Raw genomic sequence first — 18,449 nt, 5'->3', positions numbered from 1 at the left:
ATCCACTATCACCCGGGAAAAGCAAATGTTGTAGCCGATGCTCTTAGCAGGAAAAGCTACTGTAATATGTCAGAAGGTCGACGTTTACCTTGGGAGTTATGCCAAGAATTTGAAAAGTTGAACTTGGGAATAGTCAGCAAAGGTTTTGTGGCCGCATTAGAAGCTAAACCTACTCTGTTTGATCAAGTCAGAGAAGCTCAAGTGAATGATCCTGACATACAAGAAATTAAAAAGAACATGCGAAGAGGTAAAGCCATCGGTTTTGTAGAAGATGAGCAAGGTACTGTGTGGTTAGGAGAAAGAATTTGCGTCCCAGAAAATAAGGAGTTGAAGGATACTATCATGAAAGAAGCTCATGAAACTTTGTATTCCATTCACCCTGGAAGCACTAAGATGTATCAAGACTTAAAGCAACAATTCTGGTGGGCCAGTATGCGACATGAGATAGCAGAATATGTGGCTCTATGTGATGTATGTCAGCGGGTCAAAGCAGAACATCAGAAGCCAGCCGGTCTGTTACAACCGTTGAAGATTCCAGAGTGGAAGTGGGAAGAAATAGGAATGGATTTTATAACCGGTCTACCCAGAACGTCGGCAGGACATGATTCTATTTGGGTAGTGGTTGATAGGTTGACAAAAGTCGCCCACTTCATACCGGTCAAAACAACCTACACGGGGAATAAGCTTGCAGAGTTATACATGGCCAGAGTGGTATGTTTGCATGGTGTTCCTAAGAAGATAGTGTCAGATAGAGGTAGCCAGTTTACTTCGAAGTTTTGGCAGAAATTACAATTAGAATTGGGTACCCGTTTGAATTTCAGTACTGCTTATCACCCTCAAATAGATGGTCAGACGGAAAGAGTAAACCAAATTTTAGAAGATATGTTGAGAGCCTGTGTTCTAGACTTTGGTGGAAGTTGGGATAATAATTTGCCGTATGCGGAATTCTCATATAACAATAGTTATCAAGCTAGTTTGCAAATGTCTCCGAATGAAGCATTATATGATCGAAAGTGCCGTACGCCGCTCCTTTGGGATCAAACCGGTGAACGTCAAGTTTTTGGGACAGACATATTGCGAGAGGCAGAAGAAAAAGTAAAGATTGTCCAAGAAAGGTTGCGCATTGCTCAGTCGCGTCAAAAGAGCTATGCTGACAATCGTTGCAGAGATTTAGCTTTTGAAGAAGGAGATTGTGTATATCTACGGGTTACGCCGTTACGAGGAGTTCATCGTTTCCAAACCAAAGGGAAATTGGCACCGCGTTTTGTGGGACCTTTTAAGATAGTGAGTCGAAGAGGTGAAGTAGCTTATCAGTTAGAGTTGCCTCCGTCAATGGCGGGAATACACGACGTGTTCCATGTGTCTCAATTGAAGAAATGTTTACGTGTACCTACGGAGGAGACAGATCCTGATCGTATAGAGCTTCAGGAAGATTTAACTTATGTTGAGAAGCCAGTCAGAATCTTGGAAGTAAGCGAGAGGAAAACCAGGAATCGCGTTATACGGTTCTGTAAGGTTCAGTGGAGTAATCATTCAGAAGAAGAAGCCACTTGGGAGCGAGAAGATGAATTGAAGTCAGCTCATCCTCATCTGTTCGCCAGTTCTTCTGAATCTCGAGGACGAGATTCCGTTTAAGGGGGGTAGGTTTGTCACGCCCTAAAAATCGACTAAAATTAAAAATGCATATTTTAAATCATTTTTAGAAATTAAATTAAAAGCCTACAAGCTAAACCCTAATTTTCTAGGAAAATTTTCAACATAAAAATGAGCTAGATAAAATTTTATTAAATACTATGCTTGCTCCTCTATTTTCTAGAATTTTCTGGGAATTATTTGAGCAAGGGAAGTATTTTTAATAATTGAAACAACATTTCACAAATTGTTTTTTTTGAAAAAGTTCAAAAAACCCCTTCTTTGGTCATTGGGCCGAATTCGGCCCAATACTCCCTCTCTCTCCGCGCGGCCGAACCGGCCCATGCCGGCCCAAGCCAAGCCGCCCGCCCCCTCCTCCTCCAGCCGCTGACATGTGGGGCCCACATGTCAGGGCCATCTTCAACCTCCGGCCGCCGCCGCCAAGCTGAGCCCGAGCCGCCGTCTTCCACCTCCGATCCTCCTCAATCCGAGCCCGAATCCTCCGGGTTTTTGAGGGGTTTTGTTCCTCTCGTTCTCCTCTTTCTTTTCCCCCAAGAATCGAAGCTAATCGTTGAGGATTTGATCCGAATCGAGTTCGTTTTGATTTTATCCCTAAAAACCGAGTTTGATTTCTTCCCGAGTCGATTCCTCTCGTTTGGAGTTCGATCTCTTCAATCCGATGCTATATATAGCATCCTCTCGTCGTCCTCTTCCGTTTGCCCCCTCTCTCGTCCTCTCCCGTGCATCGTAGCGCCGTCGCCACGTGCGCCAAGTCCGCCGCCGCCGCCGGCCGTCTTCGGTCGCGTCGCGCCGCCGTCTCCGCCGTCGCCGCCGCTTGCCGTCGCCGCCGTTAGGTGCGCACGGAGGTGAGGAACCTCGGCCGCCCCTTCTCCATCGCCGCCGACCACCGGAGCTCGTTCGCCGCCGTCGACCCGAGCCGCCGCGCCGCCTCTTCTCGTCGCCGGCCGCCGTCGTGCACCGTTTGTTGTCGTGGTGAGTACCATCGGGTTCGTCTCGATGTCCTCTACGCGTAGATGCCCTCCGATTCCGCGGCCGACCGTCCTAGCTCCGGCGAGCTCTCCAACCCGAGCCGGCCGCCATTGCCGACGTCAGCATGACGTCATCAGGGCTGACGTCAGCATGACGTCATCGTCTCCTTTTCTTTTTCTTTTTTCCGATTTTCTAATAGATTAAAACTTTGGAAAATCATAACTAAATAACCGTAGATCCGTTTTAGGTGGTTCAAGTTTCTAAATTTTTCTATAATCAAGATCTACATGTTAAAAATATCCACATGTACTGTTTATGCTTGTTTTTGTACTGTTTTGTTGATTTTGTTTATTTGCTTTAGTTTCCGACGTTCCGGAGGAGAGCGTTTCCGTTGAGGAAGGTTCCGAAGCGTTTGCGGAAGCCCAAGGCAAGTCACACAGATCCCAAACAACCCTTTGAGCATGTTGAACCCGTTTAAAGCTATTATTTTATTTCAACTGTGCATTGTTTTCGAATGTCATCGGGTGGTGAACCTTTCCCAGTTAATTAATGGCCGAAGCTGACTTGATTTTCCTATGGGTTATAATTTGATTAGCATGAACCTTATATATTGGATTGGTTCAGCTAAATGCTATATATAGGTTTGCTTAGCCATGCTTAGAAACATTAGCTAACTAAAAGGGGTTAAATATAAACTATATTACATAATTATTATTAATTAAGGTTATATTCAATGGTAGCTCACGATGGTAAATCGTGTGATGTTAATTAATTGATAATTAAACCTGGTTAAGGTGGGTTGTGAGCATATGGTTTTGATGGTTGTGCTCATGACAATTAAGAACCGGTTCGCGAGCTACTGTTGTGAAACATTTATCGTGCCAACCACAAGCCAGCGTGGGCAACGGCTTTATCTTTTGTATAGCGTGATTCATTATAGTGCGCCAGACTGTGAAACGGCGAGAAGTCCGTGGGGGTCGCTGGGGAGTCCATGCCTTGTTTATAAGGGGGTGATTATGATCCAGGAAAGGTGCGCTGTAATGGGTTATGTTGTGCAAGGGGTATTGTCACGACTCCTTTCCGAGGTACCGTGGTGGTATTGAGGCACATGGTGACATGATGTGGGGTTGTGTCTTGTGGGTACAGTGGTACACCTCTGATCAGAGTTTAATCTATTCGAATAGCCGTACCTGCGGTTATGGGTGAGTTGAGCAATGTTTTTCGTGATTAGTCTCACACTACTCATCAATGGTAATGATATGATAATTAATTTAATTCCTGGTTTGGAATGGTTAATTCCTGATTTGGAGGTTTCATTTGTTCAACTGGGGTTGGTTGTTCAAATGTGGTTGGGCCTATGCAACACGGGTGTGTTGTATGGTGTTTATTTAATATTGGTTAATTATTCAACTGTTTTACTATTCTCTTAAATATTTGTTAAATGCTGTTTTCTGCAAATGAGCTGTTTTATGCCATCCTTTGTTATCCTGTGCACTTGCATATTTGCTGTGTGGCTTGTTGAGTATGTTATATGCTCATTCTTGCAATATTCATTCATCAGAAGAGGAGTATTTCAGTGAAGGTGAAGATCAGGAGGATTAGGCTTCGCTCCATGTCGTCTGAAGAAGCTGATGATGTTCAGTGTTATAGCCACTTGTTTTATGCTTCAGTTCACTAAAAGAATACTGACCTCCAAACTAACTATGATCTTAAGGGGCATAACACTTTCCAGTTAACTATCCTTACAAAAGAAGTCCTGATATGATTCTGAATATTGCAAAACAGGACACGAAGTATTTAAGGATACTACTGTACTCCAGAAGAACTGAGAGTTGATGAAAACTAAATTGCCACTTACTGAGGAGTCCAAACAAACAAACAAAAAAGAACTAACACTTCTCTCTTTTTCGTTAAACAAAGGCTCCATATATGATAAATGAAAGTGTATAAAGTCTGTTACTCTATTTTCAGACAAAAACTCAGATTCTGACAAATGAGTCTATTGTCTGAAACAACCTAAACTCAGATTCTCCCTTCTGTTTTTCCTTTTTGAGATCACTCTGTATTTCATTTTCTTGGTATATGCTTAGAATCAAGGTAAGAATCCTCAAATCGCAAAACTATACCCTTTTCCTGAAGATTAACAAACAAGCACTCATGAAGCAGGACTCACCAAGCTGAAAAAAGTCTGATAATTTTATTGAATAAATAGGGCCTTGAATTGCTTTGTACAAATTGAATAGGATTTACATAAGAATTGCTTTATACAAATTGAATAAGATTACATAAATATGCATACTATGAATAAATCGGAATAAAAAGATTACACTGATTGCAATGCCGATTTGCTAATGCAATCATCAGTCCTAAACAAGACTACCAATCATCAGTTCTAATTTAAAGACAAGACTGCAGACTAACAGTTCTAGTAAGTTACATGCAGACTGACAATCTGAAACCAACACTCTACACTGACAGACTAACCGAAGAGAGGCACGAAGCCAGGGAACTCTGCTTTCTTGGGCTCCTCGGCGAACCACCGGTGCTCCAGCGCCTCCGACGCCGTCAGCCTCTTCTCTGGGTCGAACGCCAGCAGCCCGGACAGGACCTCGCGCGCCGCCGGCGACAGCTCCGGCAGGACATCATAGAAGAGCTCGTTGAGCTGGTCGTCCAGGTTGGCGGACAGGTCGGCGAGCAGCTCCTCCTCAGTCATGTCGCCTCCGAAGAGCGGCGCGCCGGTGAGGAGCTCGCCCATGATGCATCCTAACGCCCACATGTCCACCGCGGGGCCGTAGCACCGGTTGCCGGCCAGCTGCTCCGGCGAGGTGTACGGCAGCGTGCCGGGGCGGCACAGGTCGTACGGCTTCCCGGCGGGCTTCATCAGCGTGGCGGCCCCGAAATCACAGATCTTGAGCTGCCCGGAGAAGCTGACAAGGATGTTCTCCGGCTTGATGTCCCGATGGATGACGCGCGAGGCGTGCATCTTCTTGGCGGCGTCGACGAGCGGCCGCATCATGGCGCGGACGATGTCCTCCGGGTGGGCCCTGGGGAACTCATCCCGGAGGCTGCTTCCGACGAACTCGAGGACGAGGAAGAGGTCACCTGTCTTGGCGTCGGCGACGACGTCCTTGATCTGGACGATGTTGGGGTGGCCGCGGCAGGCGTGCTGGCAGGCGGCCTCCACCCTGAGCGCGTCGAAGTCGGGGGCGAAGCGGCCGCCCTCGTCCGCCCCGATGAGGCGCTTGAGCGCGACGACCTTGCCGGTGCGGCGATCCCGCGCCCTGAGCACCACGCCGAACGCGCCCTGGCCGACCACGTCGAGGCGCTCGTAGTCATCGGCGCTCCCGAAGTTGTACCGCCGCCGCTTCGGCCCGCTCGCCGGGGAGGATCCGCAGCAGGCACGGGGCTCCAGATCGTAGGGCGCCGCGCGCTTGCGGCTCGCCACCGCCGAGGACGCCATGGGCGGGGGAGGAGGAGAAGGAAGCGGATGGGAGAAGAGGATTTGGATTTGGGAGGAGCAGGCGCGTTGGTTGGCGGCGGATTTGGAGAATTGGCGCTTGGCGGTGGTCGGTGGATTTATTTGGGGGATTGGTGAGTCCGACTCCGACTCGTTCTGGTAGATAGGCTGCGTCGGACGGTCACGATCGCACCAACATGATCGGTGATTCTAGAATTCTGGAGTGTTTTTTTAGATAATGTTTTTATTTTCCTTTTTGTTGCGAACGATTATTATACACAACCTATGCGGCACATGTAGCGGTTTAGGAGATGTGTTCATCTTGCTTTTAATCTGCTTCACACATTCTGTTAGATCCATGGGCATGCATATGCTATTATTTGCAAAATTATGATTTAAAAAAGTCTTTATGTGGTTCATTTATAAACAAATTAATCCTAACAAAAGATAACTTTAAAAAAAATTGGAGAGGAAACAAGCAATATTCTTTTTTTACTATGCATGATATTACTAAGCATCTTTTCTTGGAGAATTTAACTATTTACAACTTTTAGGTTTGGCAATTATAATTTTTTTCCCTCCTAAGAGGTGGTCTGTTAACTATTCGCCACTTTTGCCCACATGGCATGTCAGCGTGGCAAACTCAAGTGAAAAATGGTGTGGGACTCACTCATCAATCTCTTCCTCCACTTCATCTCTCTCCTCGGGTTCGCGTCCCGCGCCCATGGTGGCTGCCGCCGTCCTGAGCCCATCCCGACGCGCCCATGGCCGTCGCTATTATCCTGAGTCCATCCCGACGTGCCCGAGAAACCCAGCACACGCCGAGGCCGCTACTATCCTGGCGAGCCCCAGGATCGAGAGGATCATATGCTATCCCTCGGCGCTCCTGCGCCTATCGCTGTCGCCTCCACCGTCTCCACGCCATCCGCGAGCTCTGCGCCGTATTTGGTGGTGGTGTAGGAGCTCTAGGACTGCTTGGTGCGCCGACGCCGACACTGACACCGACGCCGAGGTTGAGGTTGAGGTTGAGCGCGCCGTGCTGCTATCGCTGCTACCGAACATCACGGCCTCGGCTGCCACAGCAGCTGAACCGATGGGCGTGACAGGGACGCGCGTGGCGCCGGGCCAGCGGGTTGGCGTCGTGGATGTTGGCATCGCAGGCAGCACATAGCACCGCGGCGTTGACCTTCCAGGTGACGGCGGCGGGCGCCAACTTGCACACCTTGCACATCCATACCCACTCGTGCGCCCTCCGCGTGTGGTACACCCCGCTGTAGCCATGCCAGTGCATGGCTGCTGGCCACGCCTTGCATGCCCCGCATCCTCGCCAGCCCACGCCTAGGCTCTACGCCGTGTTCGACGTCATCGCGCTCACCGTCATCGTGGTGGGCTCTCCTGGCGCTCGCGCCACCCGTTCTCCGCATACATGCACTCGTCCGAACCGGATTTCCCCAGCATCACCTCCGTCGTCGCCAACTCCAAATGGTGGCGCCGCCAACCCTCCACCACCACCGTAGCGGCGGCGGAGGCCAAGGACGGTGACACGGGCCCGATGAACGCCCACGCCCAGCCCACTACCTAGCTCCGTTCACAATGTCGGCTCGGCTGTGAGGCGGCGCCGCCGAGAGATATGAAGGGAAGGGAAAGACTGACAAGTGGGTCCCACACTATTTTTCACCCCAAGTTTGCCACGTTGGCATGTCACGTGGGCAAAAGTGGTAAATAGTTAAGAAACCACCTCTTAAGAGGGGCAAAAAAAAAGTGCAAATCTGTAAAGGGCATTTGGATAATTGCCAAAATCTAAAAGTGGCAAATAGTTAAATTCCCCTCTTTCACCAATATTATGATTTCATGTCAAGATCTATATAATGGTTATTTCCTTAGTTAATGATTTATAGTCGAATGGAACCAATGAGAAATTTGACTAGAATTAAAGCATTAAGATGTGAAGTTATATTTAATCCACGTTATTATAATTTCATGTTAATTATAATTTTTTTGTTCCTTAGTTATTTTCTACCCAATGGGGTATAATTAAGGAATTAATTTTAAGATTATTCATAATTATTTATGACCAATGGTGCTTTGACTATGAAATTCTAAGTTTATTTTGCATACGATTGATTAAGCCAAGGTAAACTAATTATATGCAATTATCAATGTTTATTATTTAAGATCAATTTCAATACTGAGTAAATTATTTCTAGATTAATGGAGCCAACAAGAAGTTTATCTAGAAAGAAAGATGATCTCATTAAGATTGTTATTTCCTTAATTATTTCTGCCCAACGGTGTTGTAATTATGGAAAAAAAATCTAAACATCGTCAATCATTATTTTCTTTGTCATTTTTTGCCTAACGGTGATGTGACTTAGAATCTTCTATATGCCGAAGTTTCGCCCCAACCTTACGGAGAAGTATGATGGCAGCATCAATCCCTCCGAGTTTCTCCAGATCTATACCACGATCATCGTGGCGGAGCGGGGGGGGGGGGGGGGACGACCGAGTCATGGCGAATTATTTCCCCATGGCTCTTAAGGGTCAGGCGCGCGGCTGGCTGATGACCCAGCCCCTCAACTCCATCCACTCCTGGGAGGACCTGTGCCAGCAGTTCATTACGAACTTCCAAGGCACGTACCCCCGCCCAGGAGAGGAGGCGGACCTGCATGCTTTGCAGCGGAAGGACGATGAGTCCCTCTGCTCGTATATACAGCGCTTCTGCCAGGTCCGCAACACTATTCCGTGCATTCTGGCACGCGGTCGTTTATACGTTTTGGAATGGCGTGCGGCACAACCACATGCTGGAGAAAATTGCCTTCAAGGAGCCCAAGACCACCGCCGAGCACTTCGAGCTGGCAGACAAGGTGGCTCGGAAGGAGGCGTGGGCCTGGAACTCCCCCGGCACTGGCGCGGCGGGTGCGGCTGTCCCCGAGCCCGCTCCCCGCTCTAAGCGGCAAGATAGGAGGGGGAAAAGGAAGCCGGCCCGCTCCGATGACGAGGGCCACGTCCTTGCGGCCGATGGGCCCTCACGGGCCCCGCGCAAGGAAAAAGCCACCGGCGGCAGGCCGAGCTCCACCGCTCCATCCGGTGAAGGTCGGTCGGCGGACAAGTGGTGCTCGGTGCACAACACTTATCGGCACAGCCTCGCCGACTGCCGCTCGGTCAAGAACTTGGACGAGCGGTTTCGGAAAGCCGATGAGGAGAAGCGGCAGAGTTGACGGGAGGGCAAAGCACCCGCGACCCCCACCAATGACCGGCGAGGGGAGGCCAAGAAGAAGGCCCCTGCCGACGACGGCGATGATAGTGAGGATCTGGAATTCCAGATACCTCAGGGGACCATCGCCACCCTCGACGGGGGAGCTTGTGCTCACACCTCCCGCCGTGGCTTCAAGGCCATGAGGCGTGAGCTTCTGGCCGCCGTCCCGACTCATAAGGCGGCACGGAAGGCGCGCTGGTCAGAGGTAAAGCTCACCTTCGACCAGAGCGACCATCCGACGGTGCTCACTCGGGGAGGGAAGTTGGTCCTCGTGGTCTCCCCGACCATCCACAACGTCAAGATGAAGCGTGTCCTGGTCGATGGGGGGACCAGCCTCAGCATCATCTCCTTGGCTGCCTTTGACGCGCTCAAGGCCCCGAGAATGAAGCTCCAGCCGTCACTGCCGATCATCGGCGTAACCCCGGGTCACACGTGGCCTCTAGGTCACGTTGAGCTCCCGGTGACCTTCGGCGACTCCACCAACTTCCGCACCGAGCGGATCGACTTCGACGTGGCAGACCTCAATCTGCCCTACAACGCGGTCCTGGGCAGACTTGCGTTGGTGAAGTTCATGGCCGCCACCCACTACGCCTACCTCTAAATGAAGATGCCGGGCCCCAGCGGCCCCATCATCGTCTTTGGCGATGTCAAGGTCGCTCTCGCCTGCGCGGAGCATCGCGCCGACAACCTGGCGGCAGCCATGGAGCCGCAGGTCCCGGAGGCCTCTGCGTCCAACGCCTCCAAGAAGCACCTTGCCTCGGCCAACGAGGTGCCAGTCAAGGAGATTCCCCTTGGCGATGATCCGTCCAAGACCGCCAAGATTGGCGGTACCTTGGACGCCAAATAGGAAAGCGCGCTCGTCTCCTTCATGCGGGCAAACTCCGATGTCTTCGTGTGGAAGCCGTCGGATATGCCCGGGGTCCCTAGGGAGGTGATTGAGCACCGCCTCGCCGTGCGGCCGGATGCGCGACCCATCCGGCAGAATGTACGACGCCAAGCCCCGGAGCGGCAAGCCTTCATCCGAGAGGAGGTGACGCGGCTCCTGGAGGCCGGCTTCATCCGAGAGGTCATCCACCCAGAGTGGCTGGCAAACCCGGTGGTCGTCCCGAAGGCCAACGGCAAGCTCCGGATGTGCATCGACTACATGGACCTCAACAAGGTATGCCCTAAGGATCCCTTCCCTTTACCATGCATAGATCAGATAGTCGACTCCACTGCGGGGTGCGACCTTTTGTCTTTTTTGGATGCCTACTCTGGGTATCACCAGATCCGCATGGCTAGGGAAGATGAGGAAAAAACTGCTTTCATTACTCCTGTAGGCACCTTTTGTTATACAACTATGCCTTTTGGTCTTAAGAACGCAGGTCCTACTTTTCAGCGCATGACTCGCATTACTTTGAGTAATCAAATAAGGCGCAATGTAGAGGCGTATGTCGATGACCTGGTGGTAAAGACGCGCCACCAGGAGACGTTATTACAGGACTTGGCTGAGACTTTCGACAGCCTTAGGTCAACGCGCATGAAACTGAACCCCGAAAAGTGTGTGTTTGGTGTGCCGGCGGGCAAACTCGGTTTTCTAGTCTTCTCCCGAGGAGAGAAAATACGCGCGATAGAGAGGATGCACCCCCCAGCAAACTTAGGGATGTGCAGTGCGTCACGGGATGCATGGTCGCCCTAAGTCGATTCATATCGAGGCTGGGAGAGAGGGCGCTGCCCCTATTCAAACTCCTCAAACGCCTCGGGCCGTTTGTGTGGACGGAGGAAGCGAAGCAAGCTCTCAATCAGCTGAAAGCTTACCTCACCTCCCCCCCATCCTAGTAGCCCTGGGGCTAGGGAAACCGTTGCTGCTCTACTTGGCCGCGACCCCCACGCGGTGAGTGCCGCTCTTATAGTTGAGCGCGACGAGGGCGACCCGCGTTGCGAGCCTGGCTATGAGAAGGGACCAGGGGCCCCCTTGACTAGCGATGGCCCCTCGTCCCCTGTCACGCCCGGAATTTCTATCCAAAATTCCAAATGCTTACATGTGTGTGAACCCTCGTCTAGGAATCAGCCGAGGCACACAATAACAAATTGATAATAGAGTACAATTATTACTCCAATTAATAAGCGAATAAAATGTCATTACAGAGGTAGATAGTTCCTCTCAATCAATAAAGATCTAAGCAGCGGAAAATAAGATAAACGGCGCAGACGGTTCCACTCCACAAGCAGCTTGACCAGGTGTCACATCCTGATTTTTGTTTCAGGGTTTATAAATTATTTAATAAATTAATAATAGAATTTATATTAAGTGTTCTTTAATTTACAAGTGAAGTTAAATGTGGGAAATAAAATTTCCTAAATATAAAGCATGGATGGATTTAATTTTTATTAAATTCTCCATGATTAAGTCAACTCTCTGAAATTTTCTCGGATTTTTCAGAGCTCAATTCCTAAATGGTACAAAGAACAGTTCAGTAATTATTTGATCATTAATGATCTAATTATATTTGTTAAGAGCTTTTCTTGTTTAAAAATCCTTAAATTATAAACTGTTGTTTAAAAAGGAATTATTAGAAATGATTTTAAAAGCCTAGAAGAGAAGATCTAATTTTAATTTGTTAAATCTCAATATAAAATTGGGCTAGATAAAATTTTGTTAAATACTTTGCTTAATTCTATAATTCCTAGATTTTTCTAGGATTTATTTGAGCTAAGGAAGTATTTTTAATAAATGGAATTGCATTTCATGAATAATTTAAATTGAAAAAGGTTTTAAAAAGTCTTCTTTTGGCTTTGGGCCGAAAGCCGGCCCAAAACCTCTCTCTTTCCTTTTCTCCCTCCCCGGCCAGTTGGCCCAAGTCGGCCCAGTTTGCGCGCGCCTTCGCTCGCTGACAGGTGGGGCCCGTCTGTCAGGCCTGTCTTCCTCCTCGCGCCGCTGCCGCCCGAAACCCTAGCGCAAGCCGCCGCCGTCTCCTTCCAAATTCGGCCGCGTCTTTCCTTCTCCGGTGAAATCGATAGAGGGGAAATAATCTCCTCGATCTCCTCTTCCTTTTCTCTTTTGTAATCATCGGCTAATTTTCTTTGGAAACCGGTGGATTTGAGTTCGATTCGGATTGACTTTTCTCCCTCCAATCCGACCTTTCCTTCTCGCCGCCGGTCGCCGTGGGCCTCCGTCGCCGCTCGCTAGCCCCTTTAAAAGGACCCCCGAGCTCTCCTCTACCCGCCGCCTCTTTCGCCTTCGCCCGCCGTCGTGTGTAGCGCCCTAGCCTCTGAGCTTTTGCGCCGCCGTCGCCGCCGTTCGTCCAGCCGTGCGCCGCCGTCGCTATGGTCGTCGTCGTCACTCGGGAAGGCCACCGTCGGGATCGCCAAGTCGCCGCCGTCCCCGTCCACCGTTTCGCCGTCGCTGAAGACCGCCGGAGCACCGTCGCCGCCGTCGACCCGATCTTCTCCGCCGCCTTTTCCTCGACGCCGCCGCCGTCCGTTGGTCTTCCGCCGACGTTTTGGTCATCGGTGAGTTCGCCGCGCCGTGATCTACGTCTTGGTGCCCTCCGTTTGTGCCGTAGAGCCGCCGAGCCGCCGCCGGAGGTGACTTCGTCGCTGACGTCATCGTCCCCGTCTCCCGTGAGCCGGTCGTGGACCGATCGATCTCGGCCGTCCGTTTGGATCAAGTCGATCTCGGCCGTCCGTTCGCGTGAACCGCTGCCGTGCACCCGGTCCACCGCAAACCCTAGCCGCTGACGCAATAATCCTTCTTTTCCTTTTCAAAAATAATTCATTATTGCGTCATAGTTCAATTAAAATCAATATAAGTGTTTTAATCCGATTTAATCTTTAAAAATTCATAACTAATTCATTTGAACTCAGTTTAATGTGGTTCAAGTTGCAAAAGTTGTATAAAATAAAGATCTACATATTAAAATGGTCCATAAATTGAATTAAATTTATTTAATTCTTTTTAAATGGGCTTTAATTAGATTTAATCTTGTAAAATTCATATTAAATTCATTTGAAGTCAGAATGAGGCCGTTCAAGTCTCATAATTCACTTAAAATTATGATCTACATGTTTGTTTACTTTTTATGTACTGTTTATTTGGTTTTTATTAGTCTTTTTCTTTGTTTTGCGTGTTAGCTTGTCGTTTCCGTCGTTGCGAAGGTTCGCGAGTGCGCCGGAAGTATTCAAGAAGATAATTGAAGACCGATTATTGCAAGGCAAGTCACACAGATCCTAAACACAATCCTTTGAGCATGTTGATCCTATATTTAAATTTTCTATTTATTTCAACTGTGCATTTATTTTCGAATGTCACCGGGTGGTGTGAACCTATTCCTTTGTTATGGCCTGTTTGCATTGATTACTCTATTCCTTGATACCTTGGGATATTATAATTTGACTAGTTGAGCTTTATATATATTGGTTCAACTAGATGTTAGATATAATTGCTTAGCCATGCTTAGAAACATTAGCTCACTAATGGGATGAATCATATGTACTACATTATTATTTATGGTTATATTTAATGGTAGCTCACGATGGTTAATCGTGTTATGATAATTAATTGGGAATTAAAATATGATTAATGGTGGGTTGTGAGCACATGGTTTTGAGAGTCGTGCTCATGACAATTAAGGACCGGTTCGCGAGCTACTATTGTGAAACATTAACCGTGCCAACCACAAGCCAGCGTGGGCAACGGCTTTACCTTTTGTATAGCATGATTCATTGCGGAGCACCAGACTGAGAAGTGGCGGAGATAAGCCCACGGGGGTCGCTGGGGAGTCCATGCCTTGTTTTATAAGGGGGTGATTATGATCCAGGAATGGTGCACTGTGGTGAGTTGTGTTGTACAAAGGGTATTGTCACAGCCTCTATTCGGGTACTTTCCAGTATCGCGACGCATGGTAGACATGATGTTGAGGCTGTGTCTTGTGGGTACAGTGGTACACCTCTGATCAGAGTAAAACTATTCGAATAGCCGTGCCCGCGGTTATGGGCGAGTTGAGCAATGTTTTTCGTGATTAGTCCCACACCTCTCACAATAGTTATAGATGTTATACCTGGTAATAATTTGCTTAGCTCCTGGTTTGGAGATTAGATCTGTACAGCCGGGTATGGTTGTTCAGGATGGTTGGGCCTGTGCAGCATGGGTGTGCTGTTCAGTGTTGATTAAAATTTCTGATTAATTACTCCACTGTTTTACTTCTCTTAAATGTTTTGCTAAATGCTGCCTTTGCAAATGAGCCTATATTATGCCATCCTTTGGTATCTTTGTGCACTTGCATATTTGCTGTGTGGCTTGCTGAGTATGTCATATGCTCACCTTGCAATAATCAATCAACCTCAGTTGAAGAAAAAGGATCCAGAAGGAGAAGACGTTTGGCTTAGGCTTATACCCCAGTTGAGCTGCCTGTGGGAGTGGAGCCGGAGCTTCGCTAGATTTTATTTTCCGCTGCAGTTTTCTTCTTGGTGAGGACTAAGTGCCTCTTAAGTAAGTATTTATCGTTTTAGTTAATTTGATGAATCTGTATATTAAATTGTCAGTTTGTGTACCTCGGCTGATTCCTGGACGAGGATTTTATGCACAAATAAGTTCGGAAATTACTAGTGAATTTCCGGGCGTGACACCAGGGCTACACCTAATCCTCCACACCATCAGCATCATTGTAGAACTCTTCCTCTGATGAATGACTGCAAGGTGAGTATATGACATACTCAGCAAGCCACGCAGCAAATATGCAAGTGCATAAGGATACCAAAGGATGGCATAGTAGGGTTTCATTTGCATAAACAACATTTAATAAACATTTCAGAATTTAATAAAACAGTTAAGTAATAATTAAACAATATTAATCCAACGCTATACAACATACCCTGTTATATAGGCCCAACCATTCTGAACAACCATCCCGGCTGCACAGTTCTATCTCCAAACCAGGAATATACCATTCCAAACCAGGAGCTAATCAAATTATTACCAGTTATAGCATCTTTTATTGTGATGAGAGGTGTGAGACTAATCACGAAAGACATTGTTAGACCCGCCCATAACCGCGGGCACGGCTATTCGAATAGTTTTACTCTGACCAGAGGTGTACCACTGTACCCACAAGACACAGCCCCACATCATGTCACCATGTGCCTCAATACCACCACGGTACCTCGGAAAGGAGCTGTGACAATACCCCTTGCATAACACAATCCACCGCAGCGCACCATTCCTGGATCATAATCACCCCCTTATAAACAAGGCATGGACTCCCCAGCGACCCCCGTGGGATTATCTCCGCCACTTCTCAGTCTGGTGCTCCGCAATGAACCATGCTATACAAAAGGTAAAGCCGTTGCCCACGATGGCTTGTGGTTGGCACGGTTAATGTTTCACAACCGAAACTCGTGAACCGGTCCTTAATTGCCATGCTAGCTCACAACCCACCATTATCAAGTTTTAGTTGGCAAGTAATTAATTAACCAATCACGATTGACCATCGTGAACTAGCATTAAGCCATCATTAAATAATGAATCATAAGTTATCCTAATAGTGTGCTAATGTTTCTAAGCATGGCTAAGCAATCACATCTAATATCTAGTCGAACCAATATATATAGCCCAACTAGTCAAGTTAAAATAACCCAAGGTATCAAGGAATAAAGGAACCAATAACAAAAAGGGCTATAACAAACAATAGTTTAATTCCACCCAATGACATTCGAAAATAAATGCAATAGTTGAATGAAAACAATAGCTTTAAACGGGATCAACATGCTCAAAGGGTTGTTTGGGATCTGTGTGACTTGCCTTGCTGGCCTTGGAACTCTTCAAATTCTTCTCCTGCGAAAACGGACTCTCCGGAAACGTCAGAATCTAAACAGAAAAGAGCAAAAACACCAAAACAGCACATAAACAAGCATGAAAAGTACATGTGGATATTTTTAACATGTAGATCTCAATTTTAGAAAAATTTAGAGACTTGAACCAACTAAATCCGAGCTAAGATGAATTAGTTATGAATTTTTAAAGATTAAATCGGATTAAAACACTTATATGGATTTTAATTGAATTATGACGCAATAACGAATTATTTTTGAAAAGGAAAAAGGGTTTATTGCGTCAGCAACTAGGGTTTGCGGTGGACCGGGCGCACAGCAGCGGTTCACGGGAACGGACGGCCGAGATCGATCCTATCCAAAACGAACGGCCGAGATCAAGATCCACGGCCGGGCCATGGCAGACGGCCACGATGACGTCAGCGGCGACGTCATCTCCTGCGGCGGCTCGGGAGCACTTGCTCGCCGGCGAACGACGGCGCGAGGACGCGAACGGAGGGCACCAGCACATAGAGAACGTCGCGGCGAACTCACCGATGACCAAAACGACGGCGGAAGATCAACGGACGGCGGCGGCGCGAGTAAAAAGGCGGCGGCACTCTTCGGCTTGACGACGGCGACGGTGCTCCGGCGGTCTTCAGCGACGGCGAAGGGGCGGACGAGGACGGCGGTGACTTGGCGACCACGATGGCGACCTCCCCGAGCGACGACGACGACCGGAATGGCGGCGGCGCACGGCTGGAGCGTCGGCGACGACGGCGGCTCGAGGTTACACGGCGCTAGGGCGCTTCCGACGGCGAGAGACGAAGGCGAGGGTGGCGGCGGGTAGAGGAGACACCGGGGATCCTTTTATAGCGGCAAGGAGGCGGCGGCGAAGGCCCACGGCGACCGGCGACGCGAAGGAAACAACGGGGTTTGGAGGAAAGAGACCGATCCGATTCGACCCCGAATCCACGAATTTCCAAATGATTTTAGCCGGTGATTCCAAAAGAGAAAAGGTAGAGGAGATCTCGGGAAACATTTCCCCTCAATCGATTTCACCGGAGAAGGAAAGGCGCGGCCGAATTTGGAAGGAGACGGCGGCGGCGCGGCGCTAGGGTTTCGGGCGGCGGCCGACGTGAGGAAGACGACGACTCCGACAAGTGGGCCCCACCTGTCAGTGACCGGACGCGCGCGCGCGGCGGCTGCGGACTGGACTGGGCCGACTGGGCCGAGGGAGAGAGAGAGAGGTTTTTGGGCCGACTTTCGGCCCAAAGCCAATAGAGACTTTTAAAAACCTTTTTCAATTTAAATTATTCATGAAATGCAATTCCATTTATTAAAAATACTTCCTTAGCTCAAATAAATCCCAGAAAAATCTAGGAATTATAGAATAAAGCAAAGTATTTAATGAAATTTTATCTGGCCCCATTTTATATAGGAATTTATTAATTAAAATTAGATCTTCTCTTCTAGGCTTTTAAAATAAACTCTAATAATTCCATTTTTAGGGTGTGACATCCCCCGACGGCCCGGTGCCCGTAGCCCCAAACCCTCGGGAGGGTCCCGAGGCCCCCGTGGGAGGAAGAGAGGCTCTGGCGGGTGGCCCCGAGGCCTATAATCCCGATATGGCCCGAGATCCTGTCACACCCTAAAAATCCTAAATATATAAATTGTAGTTTAATTGGAATTATTAGAATTTATTTTAAATAGCCTAGAAGAGAAGATCTAGTTTTAATTAATAAATTCCAATATAAAATGGGGCCAGATAAAATTTCATTAAATACTTTGCTTAATTCTATAATTCCTAGATTTTTCTGGGATTTATTTGAGCTAAGGAAGTATTTTTAATAAATGGAGTTGCATTTCATGAATAATTTAAATTGAAAAAGGTTTTTAAAAGTCTTCTTTTGGCTTTGGGCCGAAAGTCGGCCCAAAACCCCTCTCTCTCTCTCCCTCGGCCCAGTCGGCCCAGTCCGGCAGCAGCCGCCCGCCCGCGCGTCCTTTTGCTGACAGGTGGGGCCCACCTGTCAGTCTTCGTCTTCCTCGCGCCGCTGCCGCCGCCCGAGCCCTAGCGCCGCGCCGCCATCATCTCCTTCCAAATTCGGCCGCGCCTTTCCGTTTCCGGTGAAATCAACAGAGGGGAAATGATCTTCGGGATCTCCTCTACCTTTTCTCTTTTGGAATCGTCGGCTAAAATCGTTCGGAAATCCGTGGATTCGATCTCGAATCGGCTTCGTCTCTCTCCCCGAACCCTAGACCTTCCTTCGCCGTTGCCGGTCGCCGTGGGCCTCCGACGCTACCTCCTAGCCCCTATAAAAGGACCCC

General features: G+C 48.5%; 2 protein-coding genes across 2 annotated transcripts; one reads left to right on the top strand and one right to left on the bottom strand.

Moving 5' to 3' along the window:
• Window positions 1-4,800: 4,800 nt before the first annotated feature.
• On the bottom strand, window positions 4,801-6,166 carry LOC4348129 (putative cyclin-dependent kinase F-2). Its single transcript, XM_015758279.3, has one exon. It carries the CDS (start codon window positions 6,080-6,082, stop codon window positions 5,102-5,104), a length of 981 nt encoding a protein of 326 aa, XP_015613765.1. The 5' UTR covers window positions 6,083-6,166; the 3' UTR covers window positions 4,801-5,101.
• Window positions 6,167-8,588: 2,422 nt separating this feature from the next.
• LOC136353703 (uncharacterized) lies at window positions 8,589-9,936 on the top strand. Its single transcript, XM_066304886.1, has 3 exons — window positions 8,589-8,804; window positions 8,902-9,240; window positions 9,403-9,936. The coding sequence occupies exons 1-3, from the start codon at window positions 8,589-8,591 to the stop codon at window positions 9,934-9,936; spliced, it is 1,089 nt and encodes a 362-aa protein (XP_066160983.1).
• The last annotated feature ends 8,513 nt before the right edge of the window (window positions 9,937-18,449 follow it).

The sequence above is a fragment of the Oryza sativa genome, chromosome 10, assembly GCF_034140825.1.
Source record: "Oryza sativa Japonica Group chromosome 10, ASM3414082v1".
NCBI classification, from domain to species: Eukaryota; Viridiplantae; Streptophyta; class Magnoliopsida; order Poales; family Poaceae; genus Oryza; species Oryza sativa.
Note: the sequence above shows the minus strand (reverse complement) of the source record. Positions and strands in the feature narration are given on the sequence as shown.

Coding starts and splice junctions, on each gene's coding strand:
- LOC136353703 (XM_066304886.1), top strand. CDS start 8,589: ATGGCGAATTATTTCCCCATGGCTCTTAAGGGTCAGGCGCGCGGCTGG. Junction 8,805..8,901: donor ATATACAGCGCTTCTGCCAG/GTCCGCAACACT, acceptor ATTGCCTTCAAG/GAGCCCAAGACCACCGCCGA. Junction 9,241..9,402: donor GCCTCGCCGACTGCCGCTCG/GTCAAGAACTTG, acceptor CTGGAATTCCAG/ATACCTCAGGGGACCATCGC.
- LOC4348129 (XM_015758279.3), bottom strand. CDS start 6,082: ATGGCGTCCTCGGCGGTGGCGAGCCGCAAGCGCGCGGCGCCCTACGAT.